Consider the following 20,268-nt stretch of genomic DNA (forward strand, 5'->3'; position numbering starts at 1 on the left):
CTATCCTATTGAAAAATAAATCTAACATTTTTAAAACAAATCTAACTTATTTTGAATTAAATCTAACACATTAGAAATAAAACTAACATATCTAACCAATTTAAAAATAAATCTAAAATTTTTAAAATAAATCTAACATTTTTAAAATTAATCTAACACATTAAAAATTCACTAAGTATTTTTAAAATTCAAAACAGAAATAAATGTGCAGTTTCGGCCTCTGTTCTTGGTCGAAACAATCTGTTTTGGCCTTTCCAGAGAAGTTGTATTTTCTGCAAAGTCCGAAACAAAAACAGAGGCTGAAACTGTACAAATCTAATGCAATTTAAATTCAAAAACTGGGGTCCGGGTACGGGTAGGTACGGGTTAGTACAGGTCAGCGGAGGGTTAGTACGGGTTAGTACGGGTCTGTGGGGGTTTGGTTCGGGTCCATGGGGGTTTGGTCCGGATTAGTACGGGTCCGTCAGGTTTGGTCTGGGTCGGGGGCTCGCTAGGGTAGGGTTTTCGGGAGTCTAAAATAAAAAAAGACAGACCAAACTCATGCTAGACCCGACCCTAGGGTTGGTCCGAGCCGGTCCGGAGGTCTAGCTTGGTTCGGTCCGGGTCGGGTGCGGTCCCCGGTTCGGCTGGGTCAGATCTGACCCGCCCGGTTTTTTTCAATACACTAATCTGTGGATTTCATTTACATGATAAAGTACAAAGAGATAGAAAGAGAAAAGAGGACAAAAGCTAAAGCAATTAAATAATTAGTTCACTCGATTCTTGTATTACTAAAAGAAAACAAACAAACAAACAAACACATCTTTAAAGATCCTGTTTCATCTGTGACTGGGTGCTTTCGGCTAATTGTGGGGTAGAGGCGTAGAGCTAGTTTGGCTTCATACAAAACCCAATCAATACAGACAAAAGTAACATTAAATCTCAATTCGTGCTAATTAAGAGGTTCTGCCAGAATTGTCTTAATAGATTAGAAGATAATGACTTAATTTAGAGGTAGAGATGCCTTGAGATCCAAGCATGAATTAATAAGATTTTGGGGGGGAGAAAAAGACCAAAGGAGATTATTTTAATTAATATTAAAAAATTAATGTTAAGAAGAATTAAGCTATTAAGAAGTTAAACGAAATTTAAAGAGACTTAGCTAGACTTCATCTCTCTTTGGTTTTCCTTTGCCGAACAACACCCTAATGTTTTTGGATTACAAATTATATATTGTAATTCTGTTTTTCTAGTTTGCAGATAAAGAAAAATTCAAAGAGCTTCATGGCTTCCAACTTTAATCAAAGAATCTTTAGCCTTCTAGCAATTTTGAGTTCTTATACACGAGTCCAGCGAGTATAATATCGGTGTCATATGACATCAACTTTAAAATTTATTGGATAGACTTCAAACAATGAATTCAAACCGATTTACTTTATAAGTAATGTGTTTACATGTAAAATTCATATTTTTTTGAGGTATTTTAGTATCAAATCAAGTGGTAAACAAATATTGAAAAATGAACGCATTAAAATAACTTTAAAACACCCATAACTGTTTGACTTGATACTAAATAAATTCGAGAAATTATAAATTTTGCATGTAAATGCACAACTAATGAAGTGGACTGGTTTAAATGGTTTAGATTTATCGTTTGAAGTTAATTCAATAGGTTTTAGAATTAGTGGTATATAGGTTGAATGACACTGATGTCATACTAACCGGACTCCTTACACGGTAATTGATAAATCTATATTGGTTTACTCAAGAAATTTTTCATTATTGAACTTTATGAGTTCTTTATTTATTTTTCCTCTTAATTTGAGACAAAGCGCCTGTATGAAATATGCAAATATGAGATCAATAACCGAAGACAGCTTTGGTCAGAAAAAACATAGTTAATAATAACTTATATTGACAATTTTGATAGTATTAAGAATTGAAAAAATAAATTTACAGATGTTTTGTTGCATGTATAAATGGATACCAATCAAATGTCGTTCAATTTAAGTATCATTTAGTGATATATTAAGAACAATTTATTTTAAATAATTGAATAATCATTTCACTTAATAAAACAGAAACAATTAGGAGCTACTGGTATATCAGGATTAGCAACATGGTATATCAGGTTGCACATTTCAATTACTGGAAAGTTGTAAACTGGTATATGAGGGTTAGCACTATTTTTAAAAATAGTGTATCAAGGTTGGGGAAAGTTGTAAAATGGTTCTGGTATTAATGGAAAGCCCAAAGAAAAATTCGACAAAAAAAAAAATGCCATGCTTCATTTTGTCTGGTAACCTTTCCTGAACTTCTGTTGTAATATATTCTTGTTTTCAAAAAAGAACAAAGTTACTCTTGTACCAGTTACACTTTGTGTCATTGGTACATCCATTGTACCAGTATCATCTCATAGTTAATTTTTATCGTTAATTTGTTCTCTGGTGCTTAGTCATAATTGGAATATTTACTAGTGCTTATAATTTGTTCTTTAATGCTCATATATTAAATTGTCTGATATATTTGTATATGGTGCTCAACATAATTTCTCTAATTCTCATATTTTTGTTTTTCAGTTGTTGAATATCTAACCCGGTGATGTAATGGCCTCACTAGTAGCTTTTGATTTTGACTACTAAGCTCAGCTGTCTAGCTTGAGTTGTAATAAGTGTAGGAATTTGAACTTGTTTACTTTGTTTCACTATTTGCTTAGCTTGGTTGGTCATAACTTTTAGACCAGAAAATATGAAAGTTTAAAGGAAATTCACTATAGAAATAGACCTTCTGGCACATCTATTGCAAATTTTAATTTTTGCCTTTCTTCTCACCTTTTTCTTTTTCCGATTATTAACATAACTTGCTTTACAAAAGCTATCACATTCATTTTCATGAATTAGAAGCTTATGGAAACATGATAAAATATTTTGTACAATACCTTACTAATCCAAAAACTTATTCTCCTGTTTAATGTATTCGCACTTCCGCAGGCATCCCAATTTCTGCATTTCTCCTGCAAGGTTTTTAGAGCATCAACATCCCTGAAATTCTTGGAGTTTCTAATCTGATGTGACAGTTTTTAAACCAGTTTCAGAAATGCAGATGGATTTCTTATTTAGCAACTTTGCTCCAAAGTTTCTTAATAAGAAACCGTTTATAAACTCTGACGTGGCCAAATAATTAGCTGAAATTCTTTTTTCTAGTAATTTATTTGCTTATGTGACAATTAAGAAACTCTAATTTTAGTTTCAGGAATGTGAGGGTTAGAAACTTTCAGAGATAAAATTTCTAAAAATTAGTTAACAGTTATTTAGAAACTCCAAGAGTTTCAGGAATGTAGATGTTTTAGAACTCCAACTAAAGAGATCATAAAGCATTATTACAATTATGCAGCATATAAAGAAAAGTTAAGACAAGTAACCAATAATTCATATCCAATACCTTGGTTTCTCATGAAATTGCATTATATATAATAGCAGCATGAAGTAGTAACATTTAATTAGCAATATAAAGAAATAAGAATATTACTTATTTCAATAAACATATTAATTTTTCATTAAAACAAGAGATTATGCTAGTAGTTTCAATAATCATATTCATTTTTCAGTTAGGAGCTCCCTGAAAATACCAGTTCCAAATAAAAGTTTGAGATGTTCATCATCAAGAACATCAAGTAAGATGTTCAATTCTCCTTGCTCAGAACCTTGACAAAAGAAAACGAAAAAAAATTAATTTCTCTATTTCATCATTTCCATGGAATAGAGAACTCTCTCGTAGAGAAATAGAGGAGGGACCAAAGTGTAAAAAAGTTGGGGTTTGACAGCAAAAGTACAAACTCAATTCCACTTTTCTCATTTTCACAATGCAACTCGATTCCTCACTTCCCGAACAGGATAGGAATAGTATCTGACAACTCAACAATCTTGGTACTATATGTCATGTTAAATAGAAGATCATATAACGCAACAGTTATGTTTTAAGTTAGAATTCTGTTATTAAATTAAAAAATTGGAAGGCGTCATACTTTGATATTTCATATTTGGGTTTTGGAAAAAAATCGTGATATGCATACCATATATAGACTCACTCAATAATTATTATTAAGTTATTCCTTCTCCAAAATTAATCATTTACCTTTTCCTCTTTGAACTTCTGTTTGTAATAAACAGGCTAAGTCGCTGTCGCTGACATCAATAAATTAAATAAACTTTAATTAATTGGGATACCTGACGTGCACGGCTGGTTTTGTCCTTTAATATGTTGCACAACCAAAGTTTTACAACGGAATGTAGAAGAGAAATCTATTAAGGTTACATTCTTTCACTCTTAAACAGGCCCATGATTGTCCAAGAATTTCAGGCCCAAATAAAGGCCTGTTTTTGTTAGGTAATGCAAATCCGGGCCGAGATATTTCTTTTCTGGGTTAGTATTTAGTATACAGAAAAAATCGTATATTTAAACGCAAAGAAGGAATTCTGAGCTTCGAGATTTTTTATAGACCCACAAATGGCAAACCCAACTCTAGTCATCCGAGCCATGATTTCCTACGGCAGCAACAGACAATTGCACGCGTGTACTCTCAGTGCTCGTCTTATTAGTTATTACACCCCACTGGATGCACTGTAAGTCTTTCAGAGGTGTTATTTTTAGTATAAAATCAAGGTCTGGAATTCGCATCAACTGAGATATCTCATATGTTGCGTGACTTCTTAGAAAATCTCAACCGTTCAAATGCGATCTGCACAAATGTCAAAGCTTGAATAATACTGACACCCTGCGCTATTCCCGAATAGGCATTGAACACGTCTGTCACACAAAATGTGAGATATCTCAGAGAATCAGGATACGAACTCCCTTCACCGGGGCTCATCGATCTGAGCCCCGTGCAAAGGAGCTCGGATCCTCTAATGTAATACAAATTTTAGTTTCAGATCCGGACCGTTCGATTAGAATCCAGAATCCGCTCAGAAGGACGGTGTGGCCCAAACATTAAATTTGAGTTACTTTAGGGAATTCGAAGTCGGTGCAGACAGTGCCAGAGTGGCTCCAACAAATTAAATTCGTACTACGCATTGTGAAAGATCCAAGTAAAAGTGTCAAAACGAAGAGAACGGTGCGACGGGATCTTTATGATCGACTATTAGTCTACTACTCATCTCTCTGCCGTACGATCTACACCCTATTCGTACTAAATCGATCACAGTAAGATCGGACGGTCGGATCTTGCTTAACATGCGTACTTCGTTGCAGAGGATGTCAGTTGTGGTGGAGCCACCGAGCCACGTGAATTCACATCCTCTGAGAGATATCTCATATTTTGCGTGACTTTTTGGAGAATCTAACTGTTCAAATACGTGAATCCGTATCCTCTCAGATTAAATCTCATATATTGCAGAGGATTACCCTCACTTTACGGTTTCAGATTAAATCTCAACCGGTTTGGGATTCGGGTCATTATGGGGGGCTTTATTTTTGGGCTTCGAGATTCGTGCCAAGTTAAAAAGAACGGTCCAGATCTAGTAATTGTAAAATATTCCCTTATCAGGTATTGGAGAGGATGTGAATTCCCAATACGTTCTGCATGAATCTCGAAGCTCAAATAATATTGGCCCCTGCGGTTTCCCCGAATAGACACGGACACGTCGGTCACGCAAAATATGAAGTAAAGTAAAAAAGAAGCGTTCGTTCTTATTGCTATGAAGTCAAGATCTCACTCGAGCCACGTGGCGTGATTTCCGTTTCTTTTACTTTTCTTTACAACAATTTGAAGCCTCGGAAGTCGGAACTACTGAAAAAGAAATAACGCTCGCTAATTAGTTCAATGCTAAGAGGTGTTCATCCCACTACCTCAAATTAACCAAAAATAAAATAAAATTTCTCCCTCTTTCCCTTCATCTCCTAATCCCGTCTAACCCTAGGGAAGAATTAAACATGTCTCCTTTAATGGAAAATAAAGGAGGGTACAAGGTGGCGGTGATAGGTAGCGGTAATTGGGGCAGCGTTGCCGCCAAGATAATTGCATCTAACACTATCAAGCAAAACATTTTTAATGGTAATTGTATTTCATCCTTTTTTACCAGAAAAATTACTATCTGTTTATTATCAGTTCATCATCATACCACAATTTAGTGGTATTTGGTAATTGTCAAAGAATTTTTCATGGTGGGATTAAATGCGTCGTGTTTGATGACTGAAATGCAATAGTTTGCTCTTGACCCTTAAATCTGTCTATTCCATCTTTAGTCCTTTTTACCACCAAATAGGCTTATTGAGCCAAGTTCAAATTCTATACAACAAAAACAAATCCTGTAGTACCAAACAAGTTGGGATAGGCTAGAAATGAAATTCTATATTGTGAAAATTTGCTGTTCAAAACAAAATAGTGGCGCATCTCTGTTTGTCATTGATTGTTGTCATAACTGGTTAATCTATTATCACAATTGCAAAAGAATCTAAAATTAAAATTATAAGAACTAATCAATTTGTTGTACTTTGTTTTTGTTGAATTTGAAGATGAAGTGAGGATGTGGGTTTATGAAGAAACATTTCCGACTGGTGATAAACTCACTGAAACCATCAATGAAAATCATGTAATTATTTCTATCCAGAGCTCCTGATTATCTTTAAATTATTTGCTACTTCTTAGTCTCAGATATAATGGTCCAGCATATTGCAACTTTGTTTTGTTCAATAGGAGAACTGCAAGTATTTGCCAGGAATAAATCTTGGCTCCAATGTGGTAGCAGATCCAGACTTGGAGAATACAGGTGATCTTTATTTATAATTTGAACTTGCACAAGTAACCTCGACCTAAGTTTGTATTGAGATCTGATAATTGAATCACTTTTGAGTATTCACTGAATCTTTATTCCTTTTTTGTTTTATTTATTTTATTATTTATTTATTTAATTTAACTTTTTTTTGTGGGGACGGGGGTACAGTAAGAGATGCGGACATGTTAGTGTTTGTGACCCCACATTCATATGCCAAGGGAATTTGCAAGAGGCTTGTTGGAAAGATCAAACCCAAAGCGAAGGCAATTTCTCTAATTAAGGGAATGGAAGTGAAAAAAGAAGGCTCATGCATGATCTCTAAGTTAATTTCAGATGTTCTCGGTATTAACTGCTGTGTTCTTATGGGTGCCAATATTGCAAATGAGGCAAGCATATTATTATTACATCATAGCCTCCACTGTTCTTTTTTGTGAGTGCTTTTCCCATGAATAATGTTCAAAATTTTATACTCACAAACAAGAATTATCAACTTCTTGTACAAATATTGTGCGTCAGCATTTACAATAATCTGGTGTCCTCATTAAATAAGCCCTTGGTATATCAATCTCCTCATGAAAGTTGCCCTCAAAATCCCGTTGGGGGTGCATTTGTGAGAACAATTAGGTCATTGGAGGATATAAATGTAGCTAGTTATGGATTAAATATAGTGGTAAAAAAAATATTTTTTCTTTCTTACTTTGTTAAAAGGAATGCAGCCTGTATGTTATGCTTCTTTCTTACTATTTTTTTCTTCACATATTGACGTAGATTGCAGAGGAGAAATTGAGTGAAGCAACAATAGGATATGCAGAAGACAAGGAAGTTGCAAATAGATGGGCTCAGCTGTTCACAACCCCTTATTTCCTTGTTTCCGTTGTTAGTTTTCTGTTTTCCTTTGCAATTAAAAAAAAAAGGAAAAAAAAAAATTAGCTACAAAAGAATTTAACTATTTATCTGTGTCTGTGTGTGTGCAGGTAGAGGACAGCATAGGAGTCGAACTATGTGGAACCTTAAAAAATGTGGTTGCCATAGCAGCAGGTATTATGAACATACTAAATTACTAATCAATTTTTGTGTTGCAAAATTTCAGTTGACTTCCAAATAATATCCACCATTTTCTGCCTCTACGGCTCTACCCCCTGAAGGGTAAAAAGGTTATTGATAAACCAGTTTGTATTGCTGGCCATTGTTAGTCATCATATTATATATTATTATTTTTTATTAATTATATTAGATATTCACCTATACTTTTTGGTTTAGGGGGTATTTTTTATTAGATTACTTGATATGCATTAATAATGTTTCGGTCAATATAACATGACAGAGTAATATATTGGTTATGTACTGACAAGGGTACACATTAGTCTGACGTGTTACATTTGTTTGGGTGTTGTTTTAGGTCTTGTGGATGGTTTGGAGATGGGAAACAATACAAAGGTACACATTTCAATATAGGAGTTTTCTAATTGCTTTATTTTCACTTGTATTCTGAGAAAGTAAAGAATTTTGTGTCACACTTCTCTTAAAATATTGTGTTGCTATTGGTAGATCTGTGATTGTCAGTAGTCAGCACAGTATTGAGTAAGACAATACCAGAGTTCTCCCAGTGTGGTTTGATTCTACTTATGCATTGTGACTAAGTGGCTCATAAAACAATTTCTATTGCATGGAGTTTTGATGGAAAAAAGGAGTGGCAATAAATTAGATCAGAGAAGGTACTGTCTCGAATTGGTTAGCCTTGGTACTAGTGCATGTAATCAGGGTACCAACATAAACCAAGCAGCAGAGTGATCCTTTTGTGCTAATTTCAAATCCAAACCATAATAAATTCACAATAGTATCAGCACATCTTTATCAAAATTTTCCCTGCCTACCAAAAGCTTTTGGTTTCTTCTGCAAATTTATGCTTATTATAAAGTAATGTTTAAAAAATAATTTTAGTTCATTTTGACTGACAATCTGCTATTCAAATTATCTAGGCTGCAATAATCCGCTTAGGATTCATGGAGATGCGAGCATTTTCCAAATTGTTGTTTCCTTCTGTGAAAGATAGCACGTTTTTTGAGAGCTGCGGTGTGGCTGATCTCATTGCCTCGTGTTGTATGTATCAGTATCCGTCTTTTGTTATTTTGTCAGAATATTATTCGTCTTCTTCTTTTATAAATGTGGTCAATTTTAAGTTTGAAAGATTTGCCAGCAAAGTCTATTACAGAAAACCCTCCTGATTCTTTCAAAATAGAGAAGATCAACCCAAAGGTATTCTATTTGGGTCATCAATGTTTGCCTTAAAATTTGCACATCTTTTTTCGTCATTATTTCAGTGGAACCCGCAACATGAATGATTCAGCCTAATATGACCAAAATGATGTGTTTTAAATTACAGAGGATCAAAATTGGAAATAGCATTGATCTTCATTCCCTTTTTTGGTATTTTGTGTGCTATTGTCTAGATGGGGGAAGGAACAGAAGGGTAGCTGAGGCCTTTGCAAGAAGCGGTGGAAAAAAGTAAAGATCCTAAAGTTACTTATATTTTTCAATTACAATATGAATACTTGCTTAATTTTACAGATATGCCCATGTAATTTTTGTATTTGTATACTTTTTCCTAGATCCTCCTTTTGTTCGGACATTTGAAATTCCCAGTCAAAGACAAACCACGTAGCAATCTCAAGTCTAAACAAATACTTCAATAAGTAAAAAAATATGAAAAACTAACTTGAATTTAGAGATATGCCTATGCAAGTTATAATTTCTTATTTGTCTACTTCCTCAGAAATCTTCCTTTTGTCTGGCCTTTTGGAATTCCCACTCGAAGATAAAGCCAAATAGCATCAGAGTCGAATATAAAAAAAATAATGCAGTAAAGCCAACAAAATGCATCATTAATATATCAGTTCTAAATCGATGGGATGGTAAATCTAGGAGACATATGCTCGTAAAAATATAATAAATATTCAGATTATTATTTATGTTTGGTTTCCTTTGCTATAGATCTTTCAATGAGCTCGAGGAAGGAGTATTGCAAGGCCAGAAACTACAGGTAAAAAACAATTATATTAATAATTATTTGGCTAATATTATATTTATATGTTTCATATATGTAGAACTCAAAATCTTGCATTTATACATATAATCATTTTCTTAGGAAATTTCATAGAAAGTTTTCATTTGTGCTTTTACAATTGTGCTAATAATTGAAACAGTCGTACTATGATAATAACATATGAAAGTTCAACTTCACTAATATTGGCATATCGCCTGTTAGAAGATTTTACTTGTTATTTTAGTTGATGCCAAGCATGCGATCCAGATTTGTGTTGTACTCATCAGGTACAGTCTAGGGTTAGCATAGGTACCATAAGATCCTGCAAGTAGAGTACCTGTCCCTAGTATCACAAACTTTTCTTCAATTGTTCTGGTATTAATGTCAGTATTGGCAAAGTGATATATGTTATATACTCGCATTGACATATAACATGATCTCTCTAATTTTTTTAAGGGTGTGTTGACCGCACAAGAGGTGTTTGAAGTATTGAATGACAAAGGATGGGAGGATCAATTCCCATTTTTCGTGACCGTGCACAAGATATGCACCATGCAGCTGCCGCCTTCTTCCATACTAAAATGTGGCAGTGCGCACAGTTCAATCCAACTTGTACCTTAAGACTAATTTTGATTTTGAAATGGTTACCAGACTAATTTTGATTGATGAAATGGTTCCTTCAGTCTTCTGGGCCAATAGTTAGTTGAGTATGTAGTCTTTGATATAATGTATTTATTGTCAAATTTTGCAATAATAAATGCTGTTTTTGCTGGACCATGAATTTAATGACCTTGCCAAATTATTTTTTCATATCTTTGTTTTTTTTTTTTACTAAGCTATCCTGGTGTTAAAATGGTCCAAAAATCCAAATATATAAAGCTTAGACAATTAGTGTGCCTTCTGGTACGCAGTTAAATCCAAACCAGGAAGATTTGTGTATATAATTGCTTGGAATTTTGTTCCAATTAAAAATATTTGAAGTACATTATATTGTTTATGATATTTGATCGTCCCAAAATCTGTTGTTACTTTTTTTAAGTCGGTTGGCGACTTGGCGATTACCAACCAATAATTTTCATTAAATAAAATAAATGGTAAAAGGTTTTACAAGCAAATACAAAACAATAACCAAAGAAAAGTAATTAGAAATTTATAATTATTGACAACATGAAAACCGTCTTCTCCTATCAGGAAAAAAAAAAAAACAAAGAAAGATATTTTCTTTTCTTTTTCACAATTAGTGTCCAACACTTAGCCATCCTTTTGAAGTTATACCAACATTTGTTCTTTTGTTCAAAATGCCAAATGCACACTAGACCCATTGTAATAGATTTTAGGGATCAAGGTAGGTCTCAAGTTGACACGTTAAATGCCCTTCAGATAAATTTCTTGAAATTTTTGAAAGCGAGGCTACAGATTCCTTTCTAGCATTAGAAAACGAGAGGTTCAAATGCCTTTAATTTCATGTTTTTATTATGTCTTTATTTTTAAAATTTTAATAGTTCAAAATTTTCAATTCAAATATCAAAATAAAATTGTTAGATATGATTTATATTATTTTCTTTATGCACTTATAAAAGATTACGACATTTCGATTTAATTTTATGTTAGTATTATATATGAGCTTACAAAAATGCACTTATATAGATAATTTATGAATGTTGAATCTTCAACTTATTGATTCTTATAAAAACAAAATAACAAAAGAATAACGTTTTATGTGTATATAAAAATAATAATATAGATCACATTTAACAAACAGTTTATTTTGACATATAAATTCTAAAAAATATATATATAAAAACACGGAAACATAAATATATATATATATATGTAGCACATGTGGTTCAGTAATCTGAGTACAAAGGAACAATGAGTTTGGAACACAAAAAATGGTGTAATTAAGAGCATCTATCTCTAAAACTTTATAGAATTCTAAATAACAATTAACCACTTTGTAGAAATTAAAGCCTCTAAAACTTTTAAATTTTTACATTTTTGAAATTAATTTTAGAGTTTTTATTAAACCGCATCAACAATAAATTAGAAAAGAGAAATAATTTGAGTGAAACATTTGGCCAGCGTGGGATTTAGAAACAATTTTTTAATAAAAAACTTTGTCCAATATTTCTAAATAAGAAACTAAGGTACATATCTAAAATTGAAATAAAAATCGCCATGTCAGATTAAAAATCCATAAAAATTTTAGAGATAGAGATGTTCTAAAACTCGAAAAATGTAATTCATTGCGTGTAGGTAAGAGCTTGAAATTCTTACCGGTCTATAAAATGAAGAGCACTTTTTCGTAGAAACCACTCTATGTTTGTGTTACATTGGAATAGTTGGAAGAAGAGAGAGAGGTGAACAAATTGGAAGGATGAATCAAATTCAAGTTAAGGGGTCTCTATTCGGTTGTCTTAATTCATAAATAGACATTAAGTAGATTTATTTCAAGAGTAGAGATTTCTTAAGATTCAGATAAGATTAAAATTTCAGGCAAAAGAAAGTTAAAAGGAGAGATTCTTAATTCATGTTAAGGAATTAATGTTTAGAAAAAATGAGTAAGGAAGCTCAAGAAGACTTAATCATCCCTTGCTAATGTAAGTGTCGTTAATTTGTACTAGTTATCAAGAGGTATCAATTTTGGCTTCTCTTTCCATACAATATGGGATATTTGCAAAGTGTTAATAAAAAAAATCAAATTATTCTTTGTAAGTTGTAACAAATACAATGATAAAATAAGAAGTATCAGAAATTAGAGATTTGATGATTCAAGTTTAAAACATACATGGAGCTCATTAAATTTACTTCACCTTAGAAGAAGAATTGCGTTTGGTATCTTTAGAATTATTTGTTAAAGTATTTAAATAATTAAAGAACTTGTCAAACACACTTGATAGAAAATCTACCTACATATTTATTTCTAAATAAGGGATATGATAAGAGCTTTATAAATTTAAAATGAGTTTTATGGTTTAGTATAAAACGTAATAAACTGAATAAATTCTTGAATTTTAAAAATTTAAAAGAATAAATATGTTATTACCAATTTTTAAAAAATATATATAATTTCAAGATTTTTTAAAAATATAATGAAATTTAGGTCCGTCGATTTTATAAGACCAGAAACAAACGGTCGTCATGCTGCTCACTTAAATCAATGCCAGGACGTCAACAAATGTAGTTCGGACTAGACCGAGTCCTCATTCCCTGAGGTAACATAATATTTGAGTTTAAATCATGACCGTCCGATAAGAATTCGGAGCCAATTCGGTACGATGTAGAACTAGGGGTGAGAAAATCACTCATAAATCGTGACTTGTTCGTAATTCGCTCGCTAATAACTTATTCATTATCAACTTACTCGTTAACTTAATGAACCGAGTATAAGCATATCATAACTCGCTCATTAAGAAATGAGTTACATAAAATCATGCTACATCCAATCTCAAGTAGTTCTCAATTTATACAGTGCAATTATTCATTAATTTTGTAGAAAGCTACAACATTAAGACACGCTGGTTGGGTTGATGAACAAAAATAAATTTAAACCGGTATATAAATATTTTGTTTTATGTGGATACATATAAGACACTGTTGAAATTAATTAACTATTAATTTGTAATTCTTGAGTTGGGTTGTACAACTCGGCATGTCAGTATACCAATATTTTTTATTGGAGGAAAGCTATTACTTATCAGTTTGTTTAATTTTGAAACAAAAAACTCGAAACAAAATTGATAAGTTTGTCTGGTTTTGAAACGGAAAGCCCGAAACAAAATTCAAAATTGTCAATAGGCTTGATTTCTTAACGAGCACAAGTCAACTTGAGCATTAAACAAGTTGAGTACGAGTACATTTGTCAACTCGATACTGTCTTCTCAACTTAAGTTGATTCGCTCATTAATTTAATGAACCGAACATGAGCATACCCCAACTCGCTCGAACTTGAATCAGTAACAGTACTAGGTGGGATGCACGAGGTCTGTTTAATATTCGTGTTAGAGCTGATCGAACGGTGGTGATCCCAACTCAAAATTTTTGTTACCTTTGGTGTATGAATCCGAGAGATGCATCCAGCTAGCGTCAGAATCCGAGAGATGCATCCAGTCCGTCAAAAGAAAAGCAAACGAAAAGAGCAAAGATATTGACAGATCTATGTTTGATTTAACAAAGCGTATCAGTAATATTTTTACATTATGTCTCTATATGCTGTACGCTGCGTGATGTTAAATTAGCTCTGCCGATATCTATACCCCTGGTTGAAACCCTAGCAAATATTGACAGAAAAACCCTCCCTTTCGTTCGTTCAGTCCAGACTCCAGGAGTCTAGAAAGCCCTCCACCCCGTTTCGCCGTCTCTCTCTCACTCTGAGAGAAAAGAAGAAAAAGAAAAATGGCGCTTGCGTTCGACGAGTATGGGAGGCCCTTTATAATACTGAGGGAACAGGAGAGTAAGACTAGGCTACGCGGACTCGATGCGCAGAAGGCCAACATCGCCGCCGGCCGTGCGGTGGCGCGCATCCTCAAGACCTCTCTCGGCCCTAAGGGAATGGACAAGATGCTTCAGTCCCCCGACGGTGAAGTCATCATCAGTACTACCCCTCTCTCTTTTCTCTGTGTTTATGGGTTCATTGAAGTTTCTAAGCATTTCGGTTTTTGATCAGATTTGTCTGGATATGGAAGTTGAACTATAGATCCTTGAAAGTTTGAAGTTTATGTTTAAATCTGGAGTGTCGCTGTCTCTTGCATTTGATCTAAGATTTTGCTCTCGATTTGTGAGGGTTTAGGTGGAAATGGCTGGTGGAAATTGATGTTCATGTTTGTTTTATTCTGGTCGAGGTTGAGGGTCAGTTGTTTCGTGGGATCATGGCTTTATGTGCTGTTTTTTTTATTTGACAAAATTTGAAAATGGTTAAAAAGCAAAGGTGTTATTTTTCAGATAGAAGATCTTATCTAGCATTATATAATTTTAGTGGGCGGATGGAAAGAAATTATGGACTGATATGCCATTTTTTCCTGAAGGCCTGGTTATTCTGATCTTGTTTTTGTTTAATCTTGAATATAGGTTAGATGCTAGTTTCAAATTAAGCTAAACTGTTAATATGGTAATACCATCTGCCAAATTAATAGTTTCAAGTCACTGTTCATAGATTTAAGTCTTTCACCTCCATTTTTGCAAATTAGTTATCGGTGCTTCTATCCATGCATCATTCTGAAATCAGCTCTAAATTTTGTATCAGACCAGTAGCATATAGAACTTGTGAACTGTCAAATGATTTTTAACTTCTGTTTGTTCTTGTACAAACAAGGCATGTTTTCACTTGTGCCCTTAACCAAGTTAAACTGCATTTGTTTCTTTAACTTTTGTATCTGACCAATTGATGGTCAATTTTAAAGAGTTTTTAAAGAGAACCAATAATTTTATTAGCTGATTTATCTAGTTGGTAAATGGCAACTATATTAAGCAGTGTATGATATTAAGCAGTGTATGTCATATGCAACATTATTGTGCCATACTACATTTAGCATTCCCTGTCCCGTTCCTTATAGTTGCTCATTTATTTGCATGTGGATACCCCAAAGAGGAGCGTTATCATATGGTGGTTTCATACCATACAATTATATGTCCTGCTTTACCTGTTAAATTTTTTAACTTATGTACCTTCTCAGCCTTTTTGTTGGAGAGAATTATATTGCCATCTTACAAAAAATCCGAAGGATAACTTCTAGTGTATTCTAAGCTTGTACTTTTTTTATTATCTCTAACCAGCAAATGACGGTGCAACCATACTAGAGCAAATGGATGTAGACAATCAAATTGCAAAACTAATGGTTGAACTATCGCGAAGCCAAGACTATGAAATTGGTGATGGCACGACTGGTGTGGTGGTCATGGCTGGTGCCCTTCTAGAACAGGCAGAGAAGCTTCTAGAACGTGGCATCCACCCGCTTCGTGTTGCCGAGGGTTATGAGATGGCCTCGAGGATTGCATTTGAGCATCTGGAGAAAATATCTCAAAAGTACGAGTTCAGTGCAGATAACATCGAGCCTTTGGTTCAAACATGCATGACCACTTTGTCTTCCAAGATGTGAGTACTTGAATACTGAGTGATTAATCTACATTTTTTTCATAACAGGCTTACTTTTTATGGGTTATTGGGGTCACATTTTATGACCGTGTTGAATTTTTTTGCTTGATGAGGTCTATGCACCTAGGGTTCAGGATGAAAACATAGAAACAAAAGAACAAAGAATATCAATAGCATGCATTCTTTATTAATTTTGAGAATAGTTGGCATAAAGCATAGTACTACATTAAATGCAGAAATTTATAGGATCAAAATTGAGGTTTTGTGGTTGCTGATAGGTACTGGTAATATAGCACGATAGAAATGGTGAATATGCAGAACTTAAATTTTTTATCCTCCATGGTAGCATTGTGGGATCACTAGAGTCATACAGTACTAGAAAATAATTGTATGACTTGCTTTTAGTTTTGCTTATGTTAGTAGATGCAATCATGTCCATATACTTGCCAACTGAAGTTCTATCAAATTTTGCAGTGTCAACCGTTGCAAGCGCACACTTGCTGAAATTGCAGTGAAGGCAGTTCTTGCTGTTGCTGACTTGGAGAGGAAAGATGTGAACCTTGACATGATCAAGGTGGAAGGCAAAGTTGGTGGCAAATTAGAAGATACAGAGTTAATATATGGTATATTAAGTTGTACTCTTAAAGTAACTGTCCATCAGTTGCAAATAAAAAATATTTCACAATAGGAATCTGTTGGAATCTTATGAACAATAATCATCTGTTATCATAGATACCATATTTATTTGAGTGAGCTCTTAATAATAGGGATAATGGTAGACAAGGATATGAGTCACCCACAGATGCCAAAACGCATCGAGGATGCCAAGATAGCCATTTTGACATGCCCATTTGAGCCCCCGAAGCCAAAAACTAAGCATAAGGTCGATATTGACAGTGTTGAGAAGTTTCAGACACTCAGGCAGCAGGAGGTGAAATACTTCGATGAGATGGTCCAGAAATGCAAGGTTAGATTTCTAAAATTTGTTGTTTCTTATTTATTCTCTTGGTTGAGAGGCAGGGATGCGCAAAATTTCTCTACAAATATTGCTATTATTTGTGCCTGTCTGGAGTTCTTTTTTTAACTACATGGTATTTGCCAGTTCCCAAAGGTGGGTTATCGACCTTCATTTGCCTTAAGCCTACTTATGAGCCTGTTTATGCTTAATTGCATGTTATGAAAAAGATATATAAGGGACCCATTAAAGGGCCAGAAGTTTGAAAACCAGGAGTATGCTGTGTACCTCTTATATTTTCATCTAATTACCACTTTATGGTCAGGAATTCTTTGCTGTCTCCTTGTACAATGTTAGGAACTTTTTATTTTCTTATTCTAATACATTTTTTGTCCCCTTTTAAAGGATGTTGGTGCCACCCTTGTCATCTGTCAGTGGGGTTTTGATGATGAAGCAAACCATCTTTTGATGCATCGCAATCTGCCAGCTGTCAGATGGGTTGGTGGTGTTGAGTTGGAGTTGATTGCTATTGCAACAGGTTATTTTTTTTTCTGGACATGCTCATCCTTTTTTGTAAATATTTGAGACTTGGTGTGTTATACCCTCTAAAACTTTTTAGTAATAGTAGTTGTTATTTACCAGTGTTAATACTAGCTAGGTTTAAGTGCATGATTAATGATGTCGTGAAGTATTCTGAGCTATGATATGGAGTAATTGGTAGTTTTACTAATTGTGAGTTTATGCATAACTTCCGCAGAATTATGTAACCTTGTCTTAAAGTGAGTTTACTAATTGTGAGTCATGCTTTTGTCTATAATGTTTTCTCTCTATACTGCAGGTGGAAGAATTGTTCCAAGGTTCCAAGAGCTGACTCCTGAGAAGCTGGGAAAGGTATTTTTCTCATTCAAATTCAACATTTCTATGGATTTCTTTTCCCTTAGCTGCTTGCCAAATTACTTTATTACACTTAATAAAAATAATTTTAACAGGCTGGAGTGGTGCGAGAGAAATCATTTGGCACTACTAAAGATCGCATGCTCTATATTGAGCGGTGTGCAAATTCGAGGGCTGTCACAATCTTCATTCGTGGTGGTATGTACTGATTTGCATACTTTGCTTACTGCAGTCTAAACCTGTAACTGTGTAGATCATCTGAAATACATTAAAAGTTTTAACATTCTCTTATTTTTTTTTTAAATGTATATTCAAAAATTGGGGAGTTGTTGGTACTGGTGCAAGTTCATTCCAGGTATTGTGGGACTGCCTAAATAATAAACAATTAATTTGTGTGAATAACAGGAAATAAGATGATGATAGAAGAGACAAAGCGTAGTCTACATGATGCCCTTTGTGTGGCGAGGAACCTAATTCGTAACAATTCAATTGTCTATGGTGGTGGCTCTGCTGAGATTTCATGTTCTGTTGCTGTTGAGGCTGCAGCGGATCGTTATCCTGGTGTTGAACAGGTAATTTTTGTAGTTATATTTTCTTTCTAAGAAGTATGAATTTCTTCCCCCTCATGCTCTAGTTCTGATTTGCTGGTGATGTTAGTAGCTTTTTAGAAAATCTTAAAACATGTTGGTTGCAAGGAAAATTTCAAGTGTAGCCCTTAGAACTTAACATTAGTTGCAGCATCTTTGAGAAGCTCCTCAGAATATCAACTATGCCAGAATCAATTCTGTTATGAAACTGGATCCTGTCCTCTTTGAGGAAACAATTATTTCTGTGGAGGGGCATATGTTGTTTATTCCTTCCAGTGTCTTTTTTCATGTTTTCATTTTTCCTTGGGGTGAAGCTTTTCTGTGTTATTGCTATGCAAGTGTATCTGTAAGGATAACCACAAATTTTGGAAGTGCAAGGGTTTCTATGATATATTGAGCTTCTGTAGGGGGCCAAAAACGTACATGTTTTCATGGCCTTGAATGAAAATGTAAATATCAGCTAGCTCTATGCCTGTTATTAATAGTTCTTGCTAATGCAGAAATACCTCAAATTCAGACATGTTCTTTGTAAAGGGGTTCCGATAGTTTGTTTCACAAGTTATAAATACTAACTCTAGCTCTCTCTCTTTTTGTCTTTCCTTGTATATACGTCAGTATGCAATTAGGTCATTTGCTCAGGCACTGGATCATCTCCCATTGGCTCTGGCTGAGAACAGTGGCCTCCCACCAATTGATACACTTACAGCTGTCAAAGCTCAGCAAATCAAGGTATGTTATGTATGATGCATGTAAAGGAATTTGATAGAGAAAGTTAAAAGAAAAACATTGAATGTTGCAGAAAACTCAAAACTCTTTTCTTAAAAATTTTCAGTAGTCGATTGGAATGTTAAAATCAACCTTCCTGTTAGTCCTTTGCTTCACTTTTTGGAGTCAGAAAGTAGATTTACAATGATATTTGGAAAGTATTAGGAAATAATGTTGACTCTAGTATCACTGGAGCTAAGATCATTGCATAGCTTGCATTTGACAACCAGCAGCCTCTACTTTCAACAAAAGAAAAAAAATGCCTAGCAACCATTGCAGTCGTATTGTTAGTTGAAAATTGTTTATTTGAATTTTGTTATTTCAGGAGAACAATCCGTTCTGCGGTATAGATTGCAACGATGTTGGTACAACTAACATGAAAGAGCAGAACGTGTTTGAAACCCTAATCGGAAAGCAACAACAGATCCTCTTGGCCACTCAGGTCGTGAAAATGATCCTTAAGATTGATGATGTCATTTCCCCTACTGACTACTAATTTTGTTTTGTCAGAACACAGTTAAAAATTTTGGTTGGCGGAAAAGGCGTCAGGTTTATTTTATTTTAGTGTGCTCTTTATTTATCAGAATATTTTCCTACCTCTTTGGGATCTGGAAGGCGCTTTTCTCTCGAGTGTATTGGTCTTGAAAGCCTGTTATATGGGGGTGACTGTTTAATTTGTTATGGATCTCTTTATCAATGGTTTTTTTGTCACTATGTTCCTTTTTATTAAATTACCGCTGTTGTTTTGATTTTTCTGTTGAATTATTGTCGTGATCAACTTTATGATGCGTACGACTATTAATCTAGGTAAATGAGGGCTTGTTGACCTGATCGTACAGGCTTTTATTCTAGGCATTTTTTGTGGGAGTGGATATATTAACAATTTGACACCCAACTTAGGAGTGAGGCTATGGTAATATTCATATTACGGATTGGCCCATACTATGGACTTATATTTTTATTTTTAATGTCTAAACAGTCGATCTGAATTCTGAATGTTAAATATGATCTCTATATGTGAAGTGTTAGATTAAATTTGTATATATTTTTAGAATTTTTTTGCTATTTGTATAGGTAGGTGGAAAATTGTTTGATTTGAAACTTTTGGATCATATTTGGAGCAGTTATTGTTATTTTCTACTTATTTAAAAAAAATATAAAATTTGATCTCTAAGTATATT

General features: G+C 33.9%; 2 protein-coding genes across 3 annotated transcripts; both read left to right on the plus strand.

The window, feature by feature from the left end:
• The first annotated feature begins 5,775 nt into the window (after positions 1-5,775).
• GPDHP (NAD-dependent glycerol-3-phosphate dehydrogenase family protein) lies at positions 5,776-10,571 on the plus strand. 2 transcript variants are annotated; one of them, XM_078314319.1, is made up of 11 exons: positions 5,776-6,031; positions 6,493-6,569; positions 6,674-6,746; positions 6,921-7,138; positions 7,521-7,628; positions 7,727-7,790; positions 8,152-8,189; positions 8,732-8,852; positions 9,203-9,257; positions 9,744-9,792; positions 10,252-10,571. In XM_078314319.1, the coding sequence occupies exons 1-11, from the start codon at positions 5,911-5,913 to the stop codon at positions 10,414-10,416; spliced, it is 1,089 nt and encodes a 362-aa protein (XP_078170445.1). In that variant the 5' UTR covers positions 5,776-5,910; the 3' UTR covers positions 10,417-10,571. The 2 variants fall into 2 exon arrangements, with proteins under 2 accessions (XP_078170445.1, XP_078170446.1); XM_078314320.1 differs by having other exon boundaries at positions 5,891-6,031; positions 6,493-6,534.
• A 3,504-nt stretch (positions 10,572-14,075) lies between these two features.
• Positions 14,076-19,801, plus strand: LOC144564065 (TCP-1/cpn60 chaperonin family protein). Its single transcript, XM_078313570.1, has 10 exons — positions 14,076-14,389; positions 15,568-15,886; positions 16,361-16,509; positions 16,654-16,853; positions 17,247-17,379; positions 17,680-17,732; positions 17,831-17,933; positions 18,141-18,307; positions 18,938-19,051; positions 19,413-19,801. Exons 1-10 carry the CDS (start codon positions 14,191-14,193, stop codon positions 19,581-19,583), a joined length of 1,608 nt encoding a protein of 535 aa, XP_078169696.1. The 5' UTR covers positions 14,076-14,190; the 3' UTR covers positions 19,584-19,801.
• Positions 19,802-20,268: the final 467 nt, after the last annotated feature.

The sequence above is a fragment of the Carex rostrata genome, chromosome 13, assembly GCF_964058835.1.
Source record: "Carex rostrata chromosome 13, lpCarRost1.2, whole genome shotgun sequence".
NCBI classification, from domain to species: Eukaryota; Viridiplantae; Streptophyta; class Magnoliopsida; order Poales; family Cyperaceae; genus Carex; species Carex rostrata.